The 19893-nt window shown below is 45.8% G+C and overlaps 1 protein-coding gene across 7 annotated transcripts; it reads right to left on the bottom strand.

Moving 5' to 3' along the window:
* Positions 1-129: 129 nt before the first annotated feature.
* On the bottom strand, positions 130-19874 carry LOC106589040 (meiosis regulator and mRNA stability factor 1). Of its 7 annotated transcripts, XM_082965831.1 has the most exons (28): positions 19825-19860; positions 19631-19695; positions 17613-17821; positions 16401-17252; positions 16015-16159; positions 15648-15856; positions 15413-15530; positions 15130-15305; positions 14088-14600; positions 13152-13306; positions 12615-12791; positions 12095-12302; positions 11394-11572; positions 11129-11209; positions 10523-10759; positions 10280-10399; positions 9837-10018; positions 9261-9481; positions 8762-8904; positions 8246-8379; positions 7049-7251; positions 6480-6707; positions 5821-6060; positions 5051-5281; positions 4672-4732; positions 4271-4378; positions 3976-4134; positions 130-3805 (listed from the first exon to the last, which is right to left on the bottom strand). In XM_082965831.1, the coding sequence occupies exons 3-28, from the start codon at positions 17772-17774 to the stop codon at positions 3558-3560; spliced, it is 5490 nt and encodes a 1829-aa protein (XP_082821957.1). In that variant the 5' UTR covers positions 17775-17821; positions 19631-19695; positions 19825-19860; the 3' UTR covers positions 130-3557. The 7 variants fall into 7 exon arrangements, with proteins under 7 accessions (XP_082821957.1, XP_014034176.3, XP_082821958.1 ...); XM_014178701.3 differs by having other exon boundaries at positions 19631-19874; XM_082965832.1 differs by having other exon boundaries at positions 4271-4375; positions 19631-19874.
* Between the last annotated feature and the right edge of the window lie 19 nt (positions 19875-19893).

Raw genomic sequence — 19893 nt, 5'->3', positions numbered from 1 at the left:
TCGTTCAGTTTGAAATTTTAGTAACATTGTTAAATTACCAGCTAGCAAACCATAAAACCCTTTGCACTTACTGTCACTTTCAGCAAGTAAAAAATAAGAGAAACTCAAGTCAAAAATAAGAGGAAGGAGTAATGCTTGAGTGATTTATTCAACAGAAATCATTTGGTCCCCTCAACATCAATGAAACGGTTACAACAACGTCTTGTATGTGTATGGTGAGGTAAGATGAAGGGGGAACAGGGAGAAGAAACGATAGAATACTTCAGTGAAACAAATACAGAACAGAAAAATGATCACAAAGGATAACCTTGATGACAAAAACTGGAGGGGGGTGAGTTCCATGGGAGTACAACAGAGAGACTGTAAGAGAAGTGCAAACAAACATTGACAGACATGGCAGTATCCAAAATAGCACCCTATTCCCTATATAGTGCACTACTTTTGACCAGAGTTCATATAAAGTAGTACACTATATAGGGAATATGCTGCCGTTTCAGATGCAGACCATGATATACTCACTTCGAGATACAATTAAATCGCACTATAGTGGAGTCCGATACAAATTAGCCAACGACAAAACCTTGCAAAACAATTCTTTTTTCACCTCAAATGAACAAACCCACAATAAACCTTTTACAAGAACCAAAGCTATGCAAAGGTGCATACGGAGTACTTTACCAGTACATGCTGCTTTTTACTGATGTAAGCAAACTTATGACAATTGTACCTCTTATTTTAACTCTGCCTTCTGAGATAGTGGACACTGTAGCACCTGGGAGTTAGTTCTAACGTAAAACGCAGTTGTATCTTTCGAGGCCAAACTAAAGTATAATTTAAGTTTTAGTGCACAATTTTAAGGCAACTTTTGTGCCGATTGTCCCTTTGTTAAAGAGAGAAATAAGATTCTGCCCATTGTTAAAACTGGGTCTAACACTTTCGGAAGATTCTGAGCCTTTAAGCCGTTATCCCTCAATATACCGTATCGGAAATCGCTCAAGATTCTGGGAAATCCACCTCCTTTACTGAGTGAGTCATGTAATTAGAAACAGGAAGGAAATCTTGGGCTTCAAAACACAAAAGTCTAGTAACTAACGAGGAGAATAAAATTAGATGCTAATTTGAAACACAGTCAACAGGAAAAACACTAACAGGACAGGAATCTGAGCAGCCATATTGGCTCTTGGCAAGGAGATCACTATCATGGGCTCTGGCCCAATTTCTCTGGTCTTCAACTGAATCTCCAACACATACAGTAACACTGACAGAAGGAAGACATTTTGGATCAAAGGAGATGGACATCAGGGGCCCTGGCCCAATTCTCTGGTCTTTTCTGCATCTTCAACACAGTAGCACAAGAGCGAAAACTGCATCTTTCAACATCCGTTCATAGGGATGCTGTTTTTCCCTTACATCAAGTCATGCCTTCTACTTTCCAAACCATGCTTGTAGGTAGGAACTCAATGTCATAACTTGGGGTTGGTTGGTACAATCAGCACTCATCAACACGTAGGATAGGCAACAACAAAAAATAAATCTATAGACAATCACAAGTAAAAATGTTATGTAAAGACGGATGAGGTGTGGTATGTCTCCAGTCCATTCAGACGCCATCCCTTACTAAGCGCCATGGCAGATACAAGCCATTGTAAGAGCCAGGCGTTGTCCAGAGCCGCACGAGGGCCTTTGTCCCTTTGATCCTATCGGGGGCCTCCAGGGGCCCCTCTTGCTGTTTCATGTGCAGCTGGAGCACACAAGTGCCCATCTCATCTCTCCACTTTTACTAAAAACACCAAGTCTATCTCATTGTTTTAAAAATCAAAAATCCCAGCTCCTCTACTCAATCAGTAGAGACAACACTGAAAATGTAGACAAAAAGCAACAAGGTTGAACAAAAACAACCTTGGGCATTTCCACAGTAACCAGGAGGGGGGGGGGTGTAAACAGTAACCAGGAGTGGGGGAGTGGAGGTGATGTAAACAATACCTCTAATATATGGTTTCTGCGGAAACAAGAGAACTTCAACTAATTTCTTTAAAAAAATGCTGTTCACTAACAGTCCGATTTCTGACCTAATAGGTTTACACCATGCATAAATGTTTTATTTTTTATGCACAACATGCATATTACACACCACCTATAAGTTATTCAAGTGTAAACCGCACTCAATCTCTAAAAATACAAAAACAGAAATGATTTCGACTTAGCTTCCGGCAGCAAACAGTGTCACCATATCTTTGTTCACGCTGCCTCCAAGCTTTTTAACACTTGGTCCAAGTATTCAGGGTCTCGGCTTCTGCCTTGCCTAAATAACGGCCCAAGGCAGACTGGCCCTCAACCTCGCCAAGAGCTCGTTCAAAACTCATCACTGAGGAATCAGAATTCCTTCTCTTTTACACTGTCGTACACATTGGAGACAGAGCTGATTGCGACACCCCATTGAGAACACACAGATACAAGCTTAGATCGATTTGACTGAGACCAGACTGCCGTCAAAGTTACTTCGAAGCCATTTTGATCACTCCTGCCATTGACTCGATACTTAACTGATAAACTGAAAACACCAGCCATATAGGCTACTACTTTATGAAAGAACATAGTCAAGGTGGAACGATGTCTGAGGACTCCAACACTGGAGTGTGAACTGAACACAATGCTAAACATTGCCCAAGAGAAAGAGTTAAAAGAATGAGATGGGCATGGTTACTCAATAATGATAATTGTCAATACTACCTCCAAAGCTGCCTCAATGGCAAAGCTCAAATATAATTTGTTTTACTTCTAGCTGTATGAAGAAGTGCATTTGTCTGATGACAAAATACAATGGGGACAACACAGCGGAGAGGGCAGTAGACACTTTACGGTTCCTTTCTTGAAACATAGCAAGGCAGTATCAAAATAATGACGTTTCTCTACATATTTATATAGCTTTCCCTCAGAGCTTCCTTGACACATGATATAAAATCCCTGTATAAGTTCCCATTTTTAAACAAGTTACTGTATTAAATCTCTGAGGGGTTTTGAGTTCAGGTAAGGGTATTCAGTGGTAAAATAGGCATCTTTTGAGTTTAAACTGCAAATCGCGTGGCTACAGTGCCAACTACCTCAGTATTTGCTGTTGCTGTATTGTCCAATGTGGGGAAGTTCTCTTCCACTTTCAGAGAATCATGTTTCCAAACAGTTTATCCATAGTATATAATTAATATCTACCACAAAACCTTTCTGGACATGCATTAATCTGACTAAAATTACACGGCTTTGAAAAATGAATGGCTGTGGCAGAAATAACTGCAACAAGAAAACGCATGGCTTTGTGAAGAAACACCTACATCCACATGATGATTGAGTTTGAAAAGATTAGGGGAAAAGGCAATGAAAGGAAATAATGTCACAGTTTGTTGCGAGGGGCATGACTAAAAACAAAATCATTCTTTTTGGGGCTTTTTACAATTTAGCTGATCAACTCTTCATTTTCGAGTTGTGTGTGATGAATGTGTGTGTGTGCGTGTGTGTATGTGCGAGTGTGTGCTTGTTCCAGCATGTGATTGTCAGTGAGTGTCTTAGGGGGCGGCTGTAAAAGAGAAGTTAGCTGCCAGCTTCACTTTATTGCGAGGAGCCCTCTTGCTGGGGCTGTTTTCAACGGACGCTGTTTTGCGGGTCACATTCTGTGGAGGCTTGGTAGTCGTGGAAACCAAAACAACAACATTCTGGTTGTTGTCAGTTAGTGGTTCGATAGGCTCAGCTGTGTCACAGACAGCAGGAGCTGCTACTTCTTCTGCTACAGCTTCCTCCTCAGGTTTATCACGCTCTGAAAAACACACAATGGCAACACATATCCTGGTCAGTCCAAGGGAAGATGTCAGCTGTGTGTATAGCGGAGCATGAGTAAGCTTGAAGCTAATGCCTAGGAGGGCTAACAGTCTCATGGCACACAGAAGACCTGGGTTTGAACCGCGGTTGATCACGTGATCAGCTCACCTGCTGGTGATGGCGTCTGCTCGAAGCGGATGAGGTCAGCCTGTTGGAGAACGGGGTCAGGGTGCAGCTGGGGAGAGGGCAGGCAGGAGGGTACTGGGCCACACAGCAGGTCTACTGGAGAAGTCAGACACAGCAGCTCTGTCTCCACCCCACCAACATCTGATGGAGAAAAAGAGACTTCATTTCTGCTTCAATGTATAAACAACTATTAAAAAGCTTAAAAACACCAACAAGGCAAAAAGAACATCAAAATATTGGTAATAGTGCCTAAGACTCCAGTGGTGTGGTTAGTTACCTGGGCTGTGAGTTCCAGACTCTGTGTTGCTACAGGGGCTGTCTCTCTGGCTGGCCCCGTCCTCAGGCTCCTCTGAGGCTGCAGGGCTGGCTCCAGTGGCTCGTGCTGCTGAGGAGAACCAACCCACAGACAATTATTACACTCTTTCCATTACAGAGTAAACACTGTACCTTCAAAACACTACCATTTCTGTTCCCATCATACAAGCACAACACCACAAATTCTGTTCCCATTAAATGTAATATTCAACTTGTCTCATGTTGAAGGATCATACAACATGATGCCCATGAGATGAACTGATAACAATCCCTTCCCTTATGTTAATAGTAAATGCAGGTAAGGCTAAAGCCATGTGTTTCCACAGTTCCTGCTGCCAGACGGTCAGGCTGATTTGCCTTTACCTTTCATATCGTTCTTCAAAACGATAATCCTCTTGTGGCCATGTCCTTTGATCCACACTACCTGCACACAGGCAGAAGCAACATCCCATTTAATTACCACAAACCCCATCCATCCGTCACCACAGAGTCTGCTGTGGGGCTAAAGCCGTACACAGTGCAGGGACAGAGAAGGCAACTAACCACATCTGCTGCGTCGGCAGTGATATCCCAGTGCAGGTCCATATGCTGAAGTACTCTTTAGATACAAGTGTTATCAATTCCCATCTTACCATAACACATCTGTGTATTTCCAACATGTTGTTTAACGAGACGTTTCTTGTCTATCAGCTTTGAATTTGAGAAAAGCACTTAAAAAGAAAAGTTTGGCCTAATTCTGTACCTGTGGTATGGCGTTGAGCAGGTCGTCTACGCTGCCGTAGCCGTAGGAGCGAGGTTGGAGGCCGCGTCCGGTGAACTTGGCGTAGGCCCCGGGGAACTCCGTTAGGAAGATCTGGTGGTAGTGGTAGGTGTGGAGCAGGGCACGCACCCTACGGGCAAACTGGTACAGACGGGTTAGTCTAACTCTCTCCTCGCCACGCTCGCCTTCCTCCTCACCCTCACCGTAGAACAGCTGGGGGGGGGGGGGGGAGAAGGGAAGTTATGAGAAACACCAGGGGAGGGCAAACTTTGTGGCTCGAGGGACACATTGGGATTTTGAAATTAAACAGAGGGCCACACACATTTTTTTGGGGGGGTGGGCCAGAACAGGCAGTTCTTTGAAAATGTATAGGTCCATTGTCTTTTCAACATATCTTGTCTAGTTTGAGGTTAAAGAGGGGTTTTTTAACCCGCGGGTCGTAGTTTGCCGACCCCTGGTCTAGACCTACACACAAAGACCTAGTGGTCATCATTCCAAATTTTCTAACATATAAACCACAGTATTTCATTCAAAAGGATTGTGTAATACGTCTCAGACAATTACAAAACCCGACTAACGAAATGCTACCCAACTTTAAGACCCTGTGAAAAAGCCATAAAAAAATGCTTTCCACAGGAATCCATGATCCTGCATTCTTCAAATCAGACAAATAGGCAGTAGAGCAAAAAGGTTCCGGTCTATAGAACTAAACATTAGTATAGTATGATATCTCTATGGTCCAGTCCACCGACCTCCACCAGGTAAGGCAGGCTCTTCAGCAGCTCGCTGAGCGAGAGGAAGCCGTATTCACAGGGGTTGAGCTGTACCCCATGTACAGAATGATACAGCAGACTCAAGCCCTCCACGCTGACGGAGCCGTCTCCCTCGTGCTGCCCCAGGCCCATCAGCAGGGACAGCAGCTGGCACGTTAACAAGCGCAGAGACTTCCTGTTGATCAGCTGGACCTCACGGCCGTTAGCACCGTCCACCACCTGAGAAGATGAATCAGATGTATTTATAAAATCCCTTTATACTGCAGCAGTTATCACAAAGTGCATTCACAGTTGGAGGCGAGAGATTTTTTATTCAGAAAAACATGGCTGAATCTGGAATTGATAGCTCATTTCCAATATAAAGATGACATTTCAACGCACCAATAAGGGGCCTGCATGCTCAAACCTCATCAAAGCCACTTCAGTGACATCAATTCATATCAAGAAATACTTGTGACTCATCCTTAGGGGCCAAAATAATGTTGCTTGTTTAAACACGGTCTTGTGTAGCTCAGGATGTTCTTGTTCAGTGTTGGAGTCTACAACCATCAAAACATGCAGTATCACAACCATTTAAAATCGGTCTAAATCTATTAAGTACAACAGCCTACTACAGATGTATTTGACTGAACTGATACCTTGACGACGTGGCAGAGGTTGACGAGCAGGGCGGGCAGGGAGGAGACGTCGTAGTCCTGGAGCCTCAGGCCGTAGCCGAAGGTCTTGCTGTACTCAGACAGTAGCTGGGCAGCAGGCAGGCTGGAGTCTCTCTGGGAACGGAGCATCTTGACCAGCTGGGCAGCCAGGGCCTTCACACGCTCCACCTCTGTTAGGGTCAGCACCTTCTCCTCTCCACACTCCAACACCTGGGGAGAGAGAGGGGTTCCATAACAAAATGACCACTCTACTCTAGGAATAATGTTATTTGTACTGATAATAAATTACCCATGGGACAGAAATGAGATGCACACCAATATTTATTACACACATTTTTTATGGCAGGTGAAAAGAAAAATAGCTGCTGGGTATGAGTTATTACTGTCAGACGTTGCAATTAATTTCCACATCATTCCAGATGAAGGTAGTGCTGTGGATAAATTGAGGATAATCTGACATTATCAATGGCTTCTCCTGCAGTACTCTGAAGTCTACAAATAAAAAACACACATTCCTCCTGGGACAGAGAATGACTCTGGCCTCCACCCACCACGAGTACGTCGGGGATGGCCTCGAAGAGCTCCATGAGCTTGGTGAAGCCGTAGTAGGCGAGTTTGCACTGGCGTCCGAAGTGGTGGTGGTAGGTAGGGATGAACTTGGAGAAGGCCATGCGACAGTGGGGCTGGTGACGCAGTAGGTCCACCACCTCCTTACCAAACTGCTTGGTCCGCTCCATCTCATCTGATGTACGATCTGAGGGGGACGAGACAAAGGAGGGCAAGAGTTAAAAAGTCAGTTTTTTTATTTAAAATATATATTTTTAGAAGCCAGTTAGAGATTCTCTCTGCTGGGTGGTGTCTCCCTGTTGTAACAAACCACTTATTTATAAATTTACTTCACCTTCAACTTCTCTGTTTTGCTCACCTGGTAATTCCTATTACAGGTCATTACATTTTTTTGCCGTTTTTTTTATTTGCCATTTTAAAGATTATACAGAAAAAACAGGTAGGGGGTAAAACAACCTGATCCCCAACCCCATACCAAGTATAACAGAGGATTTTCAGACTTTATTGAACAGAGAGAGGATGACAGTGTGGAAAGATAGGAGGTTGTGTCAAAAGGCAGTAGGCTGGGTTTAAACCTACTGTATGCTGACACCGTAGACGTGTACCGAAGGCTGCGGCATTACTGCTACACCAGCCAGGTCACAGTCAGGAGATAGTCAGGCATATATGTGTGTGAAATGCATTTCTTTATTCCATGCCCCCCCATGGCAAGGATATTCTTATCCATATCTAAGGGAATTTCTGGGTTGAATAAAAGTGAGAAGAAAAAAAATCCTAAACAAAAAAAAGTGACTAATATTTCACAATTTTCTCCCAGGGATCGAATGTACAACTACAGACACAAACAAGCCAACAACCCAACCATCTGGTCCCAAGTTCAACATATTTTCTAAACAAGCGTAACCAATATTTCACGTTCCTTCCAAAAGCTGGGTATGTTCCCCCAAGGGATCAAATGTACTAGAAAGAGAACAACCCTCTGGTAGTTTATCCATAACCCTGATATCAGACCCATTAGGGTTGCAGAATTCTTGTTACTTTCCCCAAATTCCCAGAAATCCCAGGTGGAAGTACACCGGAACAATAACCACGAAAAATACAGAATCCTTCAACCTGAGAATTTTGGGGAAGTTACCGGAATGTTGCGACCCTAAGACCCATAGAGTGGGACCTCATCTCACCTCTCTTGGGAACAGAGATGACAGTGTCCAAGTCCTGGTGTGTGATGGTGATGGTGGTGTCAGGGATCTCAGCTAGCAGGTCCATCAGATCACACATCCCATAGTCCAGCACCCGCCAGTCTCTGGAGAAGCACCTGTAGGAATAGAAACACATTGTATGAAAATACACACAGACAGGGCGCCATTTGACACAGAAAAGAAACACACTTCAAATGAATTCATATAAACACCATCACAAGTAAATACACCTCCAAATAAGCCAATAGAAACAGAATCCAAATAAAGTCATAAAACAAAAATACTTTACTGTTAAATCAACAATAGCTGCCAGGAATGTGCTTAGCTCTTGGGATAGACAGCATGATTGGCTGAGAGCATGGGAATGAGCGGTCCTCCTATAGAATTGACCAGTGGTTGGCCTGCATGAATTTTAGACTCTTTGGCTAGACAGTACGATTTACTGAGAGAGTGGCGGAGTGGGCAGTTCCTGTGGGCAGTTCCTGTGGTAGTACTGACCAATGGTAGGCCTGCATGAAGTCCGTGATGGCCACCTGTTTGCTGGCCTGGAACTTGAGCAGTTTGAGGAGGTCCTGGGTGAATCTCTTCACCTGGGCACGGTGGGTCAGGGTCAGCAGACGCTTGGTGCCCATGCCAAGGATCTGGAGTTGAGAGAGGAAAAACAGATTCATTCATGCTTTGTTTACTTCAGGGTCGCCACCACTTCCTGCTGCAATAATCTATTAGACGTTGTACTAATTGTTTCTGTCAGGGATCTAACCTCAAGGCTGTTGAAGTGTGTAATGAGAAACAAAGTGGGCAAGGCTTTGTCAGAAGGGATAGCAGATGGTCTACCAGCCTCTTCATTGTGTGTTTGAGCTAGGAAGTCACTAAACGAGCAAGATTAAAAGTGATCCATCATGTGTCAATTAATTGAGCTTGAGTAACTGCCATCTTTGATTATCTGTGAAATGGAGTGATTTTTTCAACTGCGTGTGTGTGTGTGTGTGTCTCATACCTGCAGGACGTGAGGCACAGCCTCCAGTAGCTCCAGCAGCTTAGAGTATCCGTAGTCAGAGACCCTACACTGCTTGGCATAGTGGTGGTGGTAGGCAGGTATGAACTTGCTGATGGGCATCAGGTTGCAGGGCTGACCCTTCATCAGGTCAATGAGCTCTCTACTGAACTGGATCAACTGGGGGTTCCCCACCGGGGACTTGCACCGCTGCGTCCACTGGTCTATGACACACAAACAGCAAGAGGTTAATGACTTCTATTATAATAGTAGTGCGGGTGCAGCTCTGTCTTGGAGTGCTGGTATCTGTGTCAGCAGCACAGTATCCACCTACTAAAAATGTCAGGAAAGCAGTTTTTAGCTCAACATATGACACAATTCTTATTGCCTCCCGAGTATCTTCAACTGTCCTTGAGAATGGTCTTATGCGGTAGGGGTTTCCATTTTTAATGACTATAGGGTTTAAATTCTGTAGGTTTGTATTGCTTTTATGAACCCCAGGGGATTCCTCTGCGAGTCTAAATAAAGGTTTTCAATGTAATTCTCCCCGAGGGTTAGGGCTTCGAGTCAGGTCAGTACCTGTGTTGGATGCGGGCGGCTTGTTGTGGATCCACTTGATGACCTTGAAGCCGTTCTGAGCAGTGACGATGTTAATGCCTGGTATACAGGTGATGAGGTGCTCCAAGGGGACACTCCCCTCCACCTCCCCCTCCTCAGACACCGCCAGGGGGCCCAACTCTGATACATAGCACTCTGAGAAACTGAGTCACAGGAAAGCAAAATGAATATTCATGAAACACAAAATCTAGTAACATTTACAGTGTTATACGAAATGCCAAATGGCCATTGTACTCCATTTGTATGAAATGGGTTCTTGAAATATTGATTTAATTCATTAAAAGGTCTGTCCCATAAAAGTTCACTGATTTCAAGGCAGATCTCTCCGACTCCATTTATTGAATTGAACTTTGTTAAGCATCCACTGTCCGTTAATCTACCCAGGCAGAGACAGCGTTGGTTACCTGAGCAGGGGCAGGGTTCCCTCATGGGACTGTAGCAGACAGTGGACCTGGGAGGCCAGGGTCTTCAGAGACACCACCACAAAAGGAATCTTATACGAGTCTGGGTCAAAGTCTGCCTCACTACAGGGGGGACAGAGAGATCGAGCTCTTATGAAATAGTTTTTCAAAAAGAGCCCTGTAAAATTACTTAAATGTGAGTGAGTGTGTGTGTGTGAGCATATGGGTCTTTCGGGCTATCCCTACCTGAAGTTCTGCTGTGTGTAGTGGTAACTGCAGACAGGCTCGTGGTACTCCAACTGTTCAAACACCACAGGACTACCATTTGCCGAGGACCCCTCCTGGGACTGAGACGACCCCAGAGGGCTCTGTCTGGCCTGGCTACTGGGGAGGAGACACACCAGCCTGCCTCCACCCTGCTCCCTCACCGCCACCACCTCTTGTAGTCTGTATAGGTCGCTCACCACCAGCTTACGACCAAATCTGGGGAGAGGTGGAGGGATGGGTGGAAAGGAGTACATTGACATAGCCTCCGTTTACACAGGCAGCCCAATTCTGATCTTTTTTCCCCAATGATTGGTCTTTTAACCAATTAAATCTTCTCAAATCAGATCTTATTGGTCAAAAGACCAATTAATTAAAAAAAAGATCAGGGCCTGTTTTCCCAAAAGCATCTTAAGGATAAGTTCATTAGAACCATTGGATCCCATAGTTCCAATGTTGAACTTTGCATTAAGATGCTTTTGGGATAAAGTGTAAACGCAGCCACAGTACTTAACATTGCATAGGACTAACTCCTCCAGAGGTGGAGGGAGGTTGAGTGATGAGGAGGAGAGAAGCAACATGACTCACTTTTTCTCGTAGATTTCAGTGAACTTGAAAAGGGGAAGACAGCTGGCTGGCGCGTCCTGGAGAATCTGGAAGATTTCAGAGCTGTAGAAAGAGGAAACCGTTTAATACCATCCGAATCCATCTCAAACCAGGTACAAATCATGTTTTGGCGACATTTAAAAAAGGATGGTGACGAGTTCCCCGATCGAAGACATGAAACTGCCAAATGATGATGTGACACGTATGGGAGAGAGTACTACCTCAACGTTAGCTGTACTGTACATACCGGAGCATGGCTAGAGACTTGTTGCCGGCCCCGGTGATGAGGGAGACGTGGATGCGTTTGCTTCCTATCTTGTAGCGGTGCAGGCAGCTCACAGCACTGATGGCCTGCTGTAGGGAGACCATCTGGACGGTGGCCTTCAGCTGGTAGTCTGTGTGGGGACTCAGCTCCACGCCTTTAACCTGGAGGGAGACACGCACGTTAGCTTCTCATGTCGTCTACGGTGTCCGCAAATGACGCAGAAGCAATTTGACCTCATTGTGACAGTGAAATCCCATCGCCTTCCTCAATGACATTGCAATAGGGCAGGGTTTCCCAAACTCGGTCCTCCGGAACCCCAAGTTTAGTTTTTTGCCCTAACACTACACAGCTGATTCAAATAGTCAACTAATCATCAAGCTTTGATCATTTGAATCAGCTGTGTAATGTTTGGGCAAGATTCCAAAACATGCACCCCTTGGTGTCCCAAGGACAGAGTTTGGGAAACGCTGGCATAGAGTGCAAGCTACCATGTAAATACTACAGAGCACTTTTGGCACAAAAGCCGTGTCAGAAAATGACAGAATAAGTTGAACCAATACAATGACACTAAACTACTAAATCCTGACCTCACCATCTTGCTATTTAGCATCAAATGGGAGACAGATTAAAGCTCTATACATCTGTAATGAATAGCATCAGAATACTGTCTGTACAGGACTCACCCGTCCGTGTCTGGAGAAGGCATCATGCAGGCTCTGCTGCAGCTCCTTACGGGACATCCTGTAGTCCAGGTTGGCCACCTGTAAGTCTGCCCCGTCCGAGAAGGGCTCCGAGGCCTGGGGGCCCACAGGCAGACAGGGGCTGCTGCTGCCCCGGGGAGGAGGGCCTATTAGGGGGGAAGAGCGGCTCGACATGCAGGGGGATCCACTCCTGGAGCAGAGAGAGTGAGAGGAGTTGAGTGGGTTGGCAGCACCATAGGAAGGTATAGATTGAAATGTCATGACCAAAGAGTGTGAAATGTCTCAAAGAGTCAGATATTTGTATAGCTCAATGAGGTTACTTTAAGACGATTTGTGCAGGAAATTTTAAAACTAATTTGGGGGATATTCCCTTGCATAGTTTTTTTGGGACAAAAAAGGCTCAAGTTAAAACCAAGGCATGGACTGACATCTCTCCTCACCTAAAGACTGCTTACAGAGTAAGGAAACAAACGGGTAATTCTGTAGTGTCTGATGGTCTCACCGTGAGGACCAGGAGCCTTGGGAAAGGCCCTGTGGCTGGGGGAGGACCGAGGCGCTAAAGGTCTTGTGCAGGGTCAGCTTGCTGAAGGCAGAGGGGGTGCTGACCTGGAACTCTCCAGAGCTCCGGTCCACATGACGCTCAGAGTCAGATGCACTGCGGGGGCTGGAGAGGTCCCTCCTGATGGGGGAGAGGAGAGAGGACATTAACTAGAAGTTTAAACATTATGGCATACTCAGCTCTCTGAAAACAACTGCATGCGAATTTTAGGCATCACCTCAGCTCCAGTAGTTTGAGCACAAACCACCTCATTTAGAAACAGCTGCTTATTAATTCCTACATCTGCCTATGTGTTCTACACTTCCTTGGGTCGATGGACCCCTCTATAGCAGGGATACTTTTTGCAGGCCATTTTACAATATTGAAGGTAAAAACACATACAAGCCTGTGGGAACCAACTGGAATGGAACCGTCTAACAATTAGTACATTTGTTCTTTCTTCATTTTAGTCTGAAAGGGCCCCTGGCGTCCATAGCGTACCTCCTGCAGCTGAACATAGACTCTCCTATGAGGCCGGCCTTGATGGGGTGTTGCTGGGACGGCCCCTCTCCGTTACTGTTGGGGGAGGAGTTGCGCTGGCCTTTCTCTAGGGGGAAGCCCCCAATCTTGGGCTTGGTCTCCAGTCCACCTAGCTCCTGCACCAGGGGGACAACCAAAGTGTAACTAGATATATAGTGATGAATGTATTAGAATAGCCATCAGCTTGGCAGAATGGATGTGAAGTGGAAGAGGCTAATAGATAAACGATAGAGCTGAGAGGAAGGGGTCCTTGAGAATGGTGATTTTTTTCCCCAAAAGCTATTAAAAGAGCTATACGTTTCCCCCACTGTTAGTATTATTCAACCTCTTGTATTGCCATAACTCTGACATTATCATCACCATTCTCCAGTCTTCCCCTCAGCTCTATTGTCGGGTGGAGACAAAGCAACGGAGCAGCAGAATAAAAAGAGCAGAGATCAAAGTAACAGATCAAAAGCGTAGAAGAAAGAGACCATAAAAAAAACAGACTGTTACGGCCGGCAGGACAGGAAGCGATTACAAACAGAAGCAGGATTCTGACGAGACGAGGCATGGGATAGAGCAAAGATATGGGAGAAAGAGATATGCAATCATTAGATGAAACATTGATGGAGGCATTAATTGACGCGATGAATAGAAGAAATAAAAGGATAAGCCAGACATTATATGAAGCATAGGACAAAGTGTTAAAATGCCACACATTGATTAAAACATTACATGAAATGTTGAACGAAGCACAGAAACAGACCAGGCATTAAACTACATGAAGCATGGGATGAAGCATGGCTATAGTTTAAAAGCCACAGGTTAGCGCAGGCAGAGTGGAGGACATGGACAAGGTTAGGGGAGGACAGGCGGCACGCGGGATGGGGGGGGGGGCGGCAGGATGCTGCTGACCTGAGGAAGGGTTCTGGTTTGGGGGGGAACGGGGTAAAGTGCCCCCCCGCTCCCCCTCCTGGGGCTGTAGGGCCTCTCAGGCACCGGAACGGAGAGGGGGAGCGAGGATTCCCTCTCTCTCTGACACTCACGCCTCGCACGCCTTTTCCTCCTAGGGGAGCGCGGCTTCTCCAGGGGAAGGAAGGAAAAAGAGGAGGAGGGAAGAGGTTGAACTGGAAGCGGAGGTGGAGTCTCAGATGAGGAGGGTGGTGGGGTCGGGTCGTTCCCCTCAGTGGACGGAGCTGAGAAGGAGAGGGTGATGCGCCGGCCGAACACGTCCTCGTTCTCCATGCGCTTGCGGGCGCGCTCCGCCGCTTCCTGCGAGCCGAAGCGTAGGACGGCGGTGCCAGTGGCCATGGAGACGCCCAGCACCTTGCCCCCGCAGTTGTCGGAGAGGCGGCGCAGGCGGTTGCCCACGCTCTTGCCGTCGCAGCCCGGTGGCAGGTTGTACACATAGAGCAGGTTGAAACCGAGCTGGTGGGGGGGAGGAGAGGAGGGAAAGAGAGAAGATGGGACCGCTCTGGGTTTACATTTTTGAACATTCTTTGGAAATGTGTTTTGAAATGACAAGAGGTTTGCAGGGTCGGAGTCTTGTGATAGTGTTTCGTAGCATTACACTACTAAAGATCACACTGTAGAACGAGAGGGAAGACACAGGACCCGTGTGGCTCAGTTGGTAGAGCATGGCACTTGCAAGGCCAGGGTTGTGGGTTCGATTCCCACGGGGGACCAGTACGGACAAATATGAAAATGTATGCACATACTACTGCAAGTCGCTCTGGATAAGAGCGTCTGCTAAATGACTCAAAAGTAAAATGTAAAGAGGTCTAGAACCATTGGAAGAGTAAAGGGCAGATTTCAGATCGCCCAGAAGTAATGCCTAAAGGGCAGATATTTTCTCTGAGCAACCAGTCAGAGTACTGTAGATTTATTGAAAAAAAGTGACCTTCTGCCATTCTGCAATATGGATTACATATATCAGTCAAGCATCTCTGAAGCCTACCTGTGATTTGACAGCCTGTCTGGGCGGCAGGTCAGCTACCATCTCTTCAAAGGCCACGTGGCGGTGGGCGTGCTGCAGCAGGGCGTCCGACGTCTGACCGCTCTTATGGACCAGCATCACCTGGAAACCATGGCGATGCCGGAGGTCGCTCAGCTCGCTGGCAAAGTTCACGTCAGCTGCGAAACGGATTCGGAACCGGGGTTAACTACATAAGTATGGAGTGGACAAACGAAATGAAAGAAAAACAGTTTTAACATCCAGAATGTAAAATGAGCACACGCACAAGAGACTAGCACCACAGTAGCAGGGGCAGTGTGTGTTTCTGCAAAGCGCCGTAGGCTCTGACGAAGCTTGTCGTCCGCAGCGTTCTTGGCAGTAGCATTAATGTGCGCTACCGTCACCTGGGAGAAAATGTGACCAGAAGAGTATCAGACATTGCTCATTTAGGTAGAGTCAGAGACTGAAGAATACAGCGGAACACTTTACCAGCTGAGGGAATCAGATCACACACAAGTTACCTGGCAGTTGTTGAGCTCCTGGATGACGGCCTTGTTCTCCTTGCTGATGTCACAGACGCAGATGAACTCTGCCTCTCTGTGGCCCTGGAAGAAGTGGCTGCGGAGGCGCTGGACCACGGCTGCAGCAGAGCGACCGCTGGGAACGCAGCAGTTCTCTATGTCCCAGAAAACACCCACCGGAGGGATGTTCTCAGGACCTTCTGGAGAACCTGGGAGGGGGGGAGAAAAACACCAAACGTGTTCAGAAATTGAGCGAAACTGGGAGGTACTACTGTCCTGCGTGTCTCTAGTGAGAATTGTTTTTGAGAAAAATGTTGGTACAGTGTGCCCTTCTGAACATGACTCACATCATTACAGTAATACATACCATACTTCGTTGCAGATTTGCCCAGGCTGGAACCCAGCAGTAGCAGGCCGTCGGAGGAGGTCCCACAGCCGTTACACACGGGGATGGGCACTGAGGCCGACTGGGCCGAGGGCAGAGGAATGTTAGGCCACAACTTGTCTGCAGGCTGAACACGTGGAAAGAACAAGTTATCATTCTGTAGTCAGACAAAACAACTCATGTCTTCAAATGTTGTAATATTGTACAGTCACGGATGGGCAAAGAGTCATTTCTAAATGATGGGCAAATGACACAAATTGTAACTTGTATGCATGTAACTGAACGAAGTACTGCCCGTTCTTGTATACAAGTGACACCCAATATAATAGAGCGCCACCACCACAGTGAACAAAGAGAATTCCACCAACCTTCGTCAAACAATCCCGGCAGTAGTGCGACCCCGTGCGACAAGCTGTGCGTTCAAGATTGAAGTGCATAGCATTAGAAGAACAGATATGTCCCGAGGTGGGTATGTGGGGGTCACTGTGTGCTGCCAATGATCTCTGGACCCCCAGAGTGGCAGGGTTGTAATCACCACCACAGGGGTAATACCCAGCGGGAGTACCCAGGTTACAAGTCCTATGGTGGGGGGTAGAGTGGGGGGCGGAGGTGGTAATGAATTTAGACTCGTTGCAGGGTAAAGGTATGGAGGGGTAAGAGTGGAGAGGTCTGAGAAGGCCTCCTGTACAGCAGGAGCATGGTAGGTGGGAGTGAGACTGAAAGGGTAGGGGCTGGGACGTGGTATCTACAGAGGGGATGTGGAGCTTGTAGCTCCCAGAGGGGAGTAGCGTGGCTCTAGCATCCCCTCCACCACCACCAAGGCTGGGGAAGTGCGGGTGTGAGTTGAGGGTGGTTGGCGTTATTTGACTGGCTCCTAGCCTGCTGAAAGTGGCTTCCTGAGAACTTGGAGGGAGGTAGAGTGGGACACCGCTGCTGACACCGACACCACTACTAGCGCTACCTCCACCACTAACAACCCCATAACCACCCCGACCTAATGGGTCTGTGCTGCAGTGCTCACAGTGAGTGCACGCGCTTACTTTGGGACTACCCCCCTGTTGTGGTAGCTGTTGGAAGGAGTCTTGTGGAAGAGGAGGCAGACAGGGAGGGGGCAGAGGGAGGGGGGCGAGGGGGAAGGGCTGGGAGGCAGCGGTGTGATGCGGAGGAGGAGGTAGATCTTTCAGCTCCAATACTGGCTTTCTGTTGTCCATGTAATCGTTCTGGGAAAAGAAGTTAAACAAACAAAAGGTTATTTCTAAACTAAACAAACAAAAAGGTTATTTCTCAGCATTATCATTTTATGCTTACTACTTATTTTTTTATTTGGCATTTGATTCCTGATTGATATTGTACTGCATTGTTGAGGAGAGTTAGTAAGCATTTCACTGAATAGTGCTCACGTGACCAATAAACTTTGATTTGATGGGGAAATGTATTCTAGTTTACCCTGACCTATCTTTGTACAACTTACACCTCAGCTCTACTACACACCTGTCGTGTCAATGTGACGTTCTACCTGCTACACAGAACATTGTTTTGAGAGCGAATGTAATGTTCTCTTGGGCTGAGATGTTACATACTTGTTTGTCTGTGTTGTAACTTGGGGAGTTTTGCTGCTTGGAGGTGGAGAAGCAGTCTGTGAGTTTCCAGAGCCGGGACGAGGCCTCTTTCTCGGGATGACTGAGCCATGGGAAGGGCCTAGAACTGCATATGGATCTCTCCTTTCCCAGGCCTTCCATCATACAACCTAGCAAAGCCTTTCACCATTTCGCTTCCTTCTCATGCTTCCCTAAGATAGAGAAAAGAGGAAGCCCTTTGTTTTTAAATGTTTCCAAGTTGGTCTTCATACGTTTCCACTGGCTGCAATAGGGTAGCTAACGTTATCTAGCTAGCTACCACCACAGAATGTTTAAACCTACCCCCACAGGGCTCTACAGAGCTACCATTTTGGGGGCATATGCGCCTAAATATTTAGCTGTGCTGCCTGGAATTATAACTTGGGAGCACAGTGCCCCTAAAAAACAGAATCCAGGTAATAATTGTTGAAACGATTTCTTCGCTGTGCCGCAGCTGCATGCAAACATGTGGTGGCACAGAAAGGAAAAGGTAGATTCTTCAGATGAGCTTCAGAAGTAGCTAGGATTCATATATTTATTATTTTAGTAATTTAGCAGACACTGATCTAGAGCGGCTTATAGGAGCAATTAGCATTAAGTGCTCAGATTTTTCACCAAGTTGGCTCGGGGATTCGAACCAGCAACCTTTCCGTTACTGTCCCAACACTCTTAACCACTAGGCTACCTGCCACCTTTATATATGCCCACTGTTGGCTATCTTAAAAATCTTCTAGATTTATTCAATTACAATAAACCCTGTAACATTTTTGGACTTATAAATAAATGATAAACCCATTGATTCCTGAAGAGTAGAACTTAAACTGCCCCATGAGCTTAGTTTAACTGTCAGAACCCATCAGAAGCCAAAATATAAACTTGTTTTCCCCATGTTTGTAAACAAAGTAAATGTAAACAAACACTATAGCCTCAAACATGGTTAAAACTGTACTTTTATATCATGATGGCCGGTCTGTGAATTTAAGTGTGGTTACATTTCCCACAGCCCAATCCCTCAACCTTTTACCGAAACAGTGACGGGAATCGTTTCAACTGCGGATTGCCGCTTGAATACCTCAAATATGTTTGTGTGCTTGGGAGCACGTGTGGAAAATGTCAGCATACAGCACCAAGCAAATTGTTAACTGCAGAGTTTAGCCGATTAAACAAAGTTTTAAATCGTGGAGTTGAGTTGTCTATGCAGTTGCGACATGCTAGTGTGGATTTACTGTTTAGCTATACACGTGCCATTAAACTAAATGCGTGTTCCCGTTTGCTATGTTCATGACCAACTTCCCTCATATCATTCACTGGTTAATTTTAGTGGTGAAACGAGTGTACCTAGCTAACAGGACTGTTTGCGTAAACCAATCTCAGTGTTTGGTTAGCAGCTAACCAGAGTGAGCTAGCTACATGGATTCGCTTGAAAGTAGTTACAAAAAACTAAACAATTTTGCGGCACAACCTAAACGACAGAGCTTCTTCTCTACAACCATTGTGGCAATTCCTCGTAACATTACCTTGACAAATGACAGGCATTCTCTCACATAAGAGTACCGTTAAAGTTAGCTAACCTAGGTTGGTTAGGTAGCCAGCTAATGCTAACTGACGATTGTTTGTTGAGAGAGCACCTGCTACATACTGCTTAGTAGTAGGTACAAGGGCTAACATCGTGCTATGTCAACTAACAGTCAACGTTTTTGAATGGGGTATTTATCTAGATAACTGGTTATTTCTTACCTGACTGGCGAGCTAGCTAGCTACTTTACTTCCTTTCTTCTCATCATATCCCTCCGTAGTATTGTTTTTGCGTTATCTGTCTACCTAGCAACCAGACGTTTTTTTAACATACATTTGCCATAAACGATTCCACCACTGTCGCAATTGCACACAAAGCACCCAACTAGTTTCAATGTGTCCTTGCCACTGAGCTTATCGTTATATCCTTGCTAGCTGGTTATCAAATTCCTCAAAACGAAACTTACCATAATTACAACAGTATGCTGATCAAATTTATAGCCATTTTAATGTAAAATAACTACTAAATAACCTGTAATGGAATAAATAATTTGTTAACGAAGGCAATGCACACGTTCTCTCTATTCTGGAACGTCCGTCAATTTCAAATCGTGTAATGTTCCCACTTTATTAGTGGGAAATTGGTTTATCAAATCGAAACCTTTGTTTGTGTCCACACGGTGCACCGAATGACTAATAAAGTGAACCCCGTTGTCTACACTCACAGTCT

Source organism: Salmo salar, chromosome 02 (genome assembly GCF_965601325.2).
Source record: "Salmo salar chromosome 02, fSalSal1, whole genome shotgun sequence".
Lineage (NCBI taxonomy): Eukaryota > Metazoa > Chordata > Actinopteri > Salmoniformes > Salmonidae > Salmo > Salmo salar.
The sequence above is the reverse complement of the archived record's forward strand: the minus strand, read 5'-3'. Positions and strand labels throughout refer to the sequence as shown.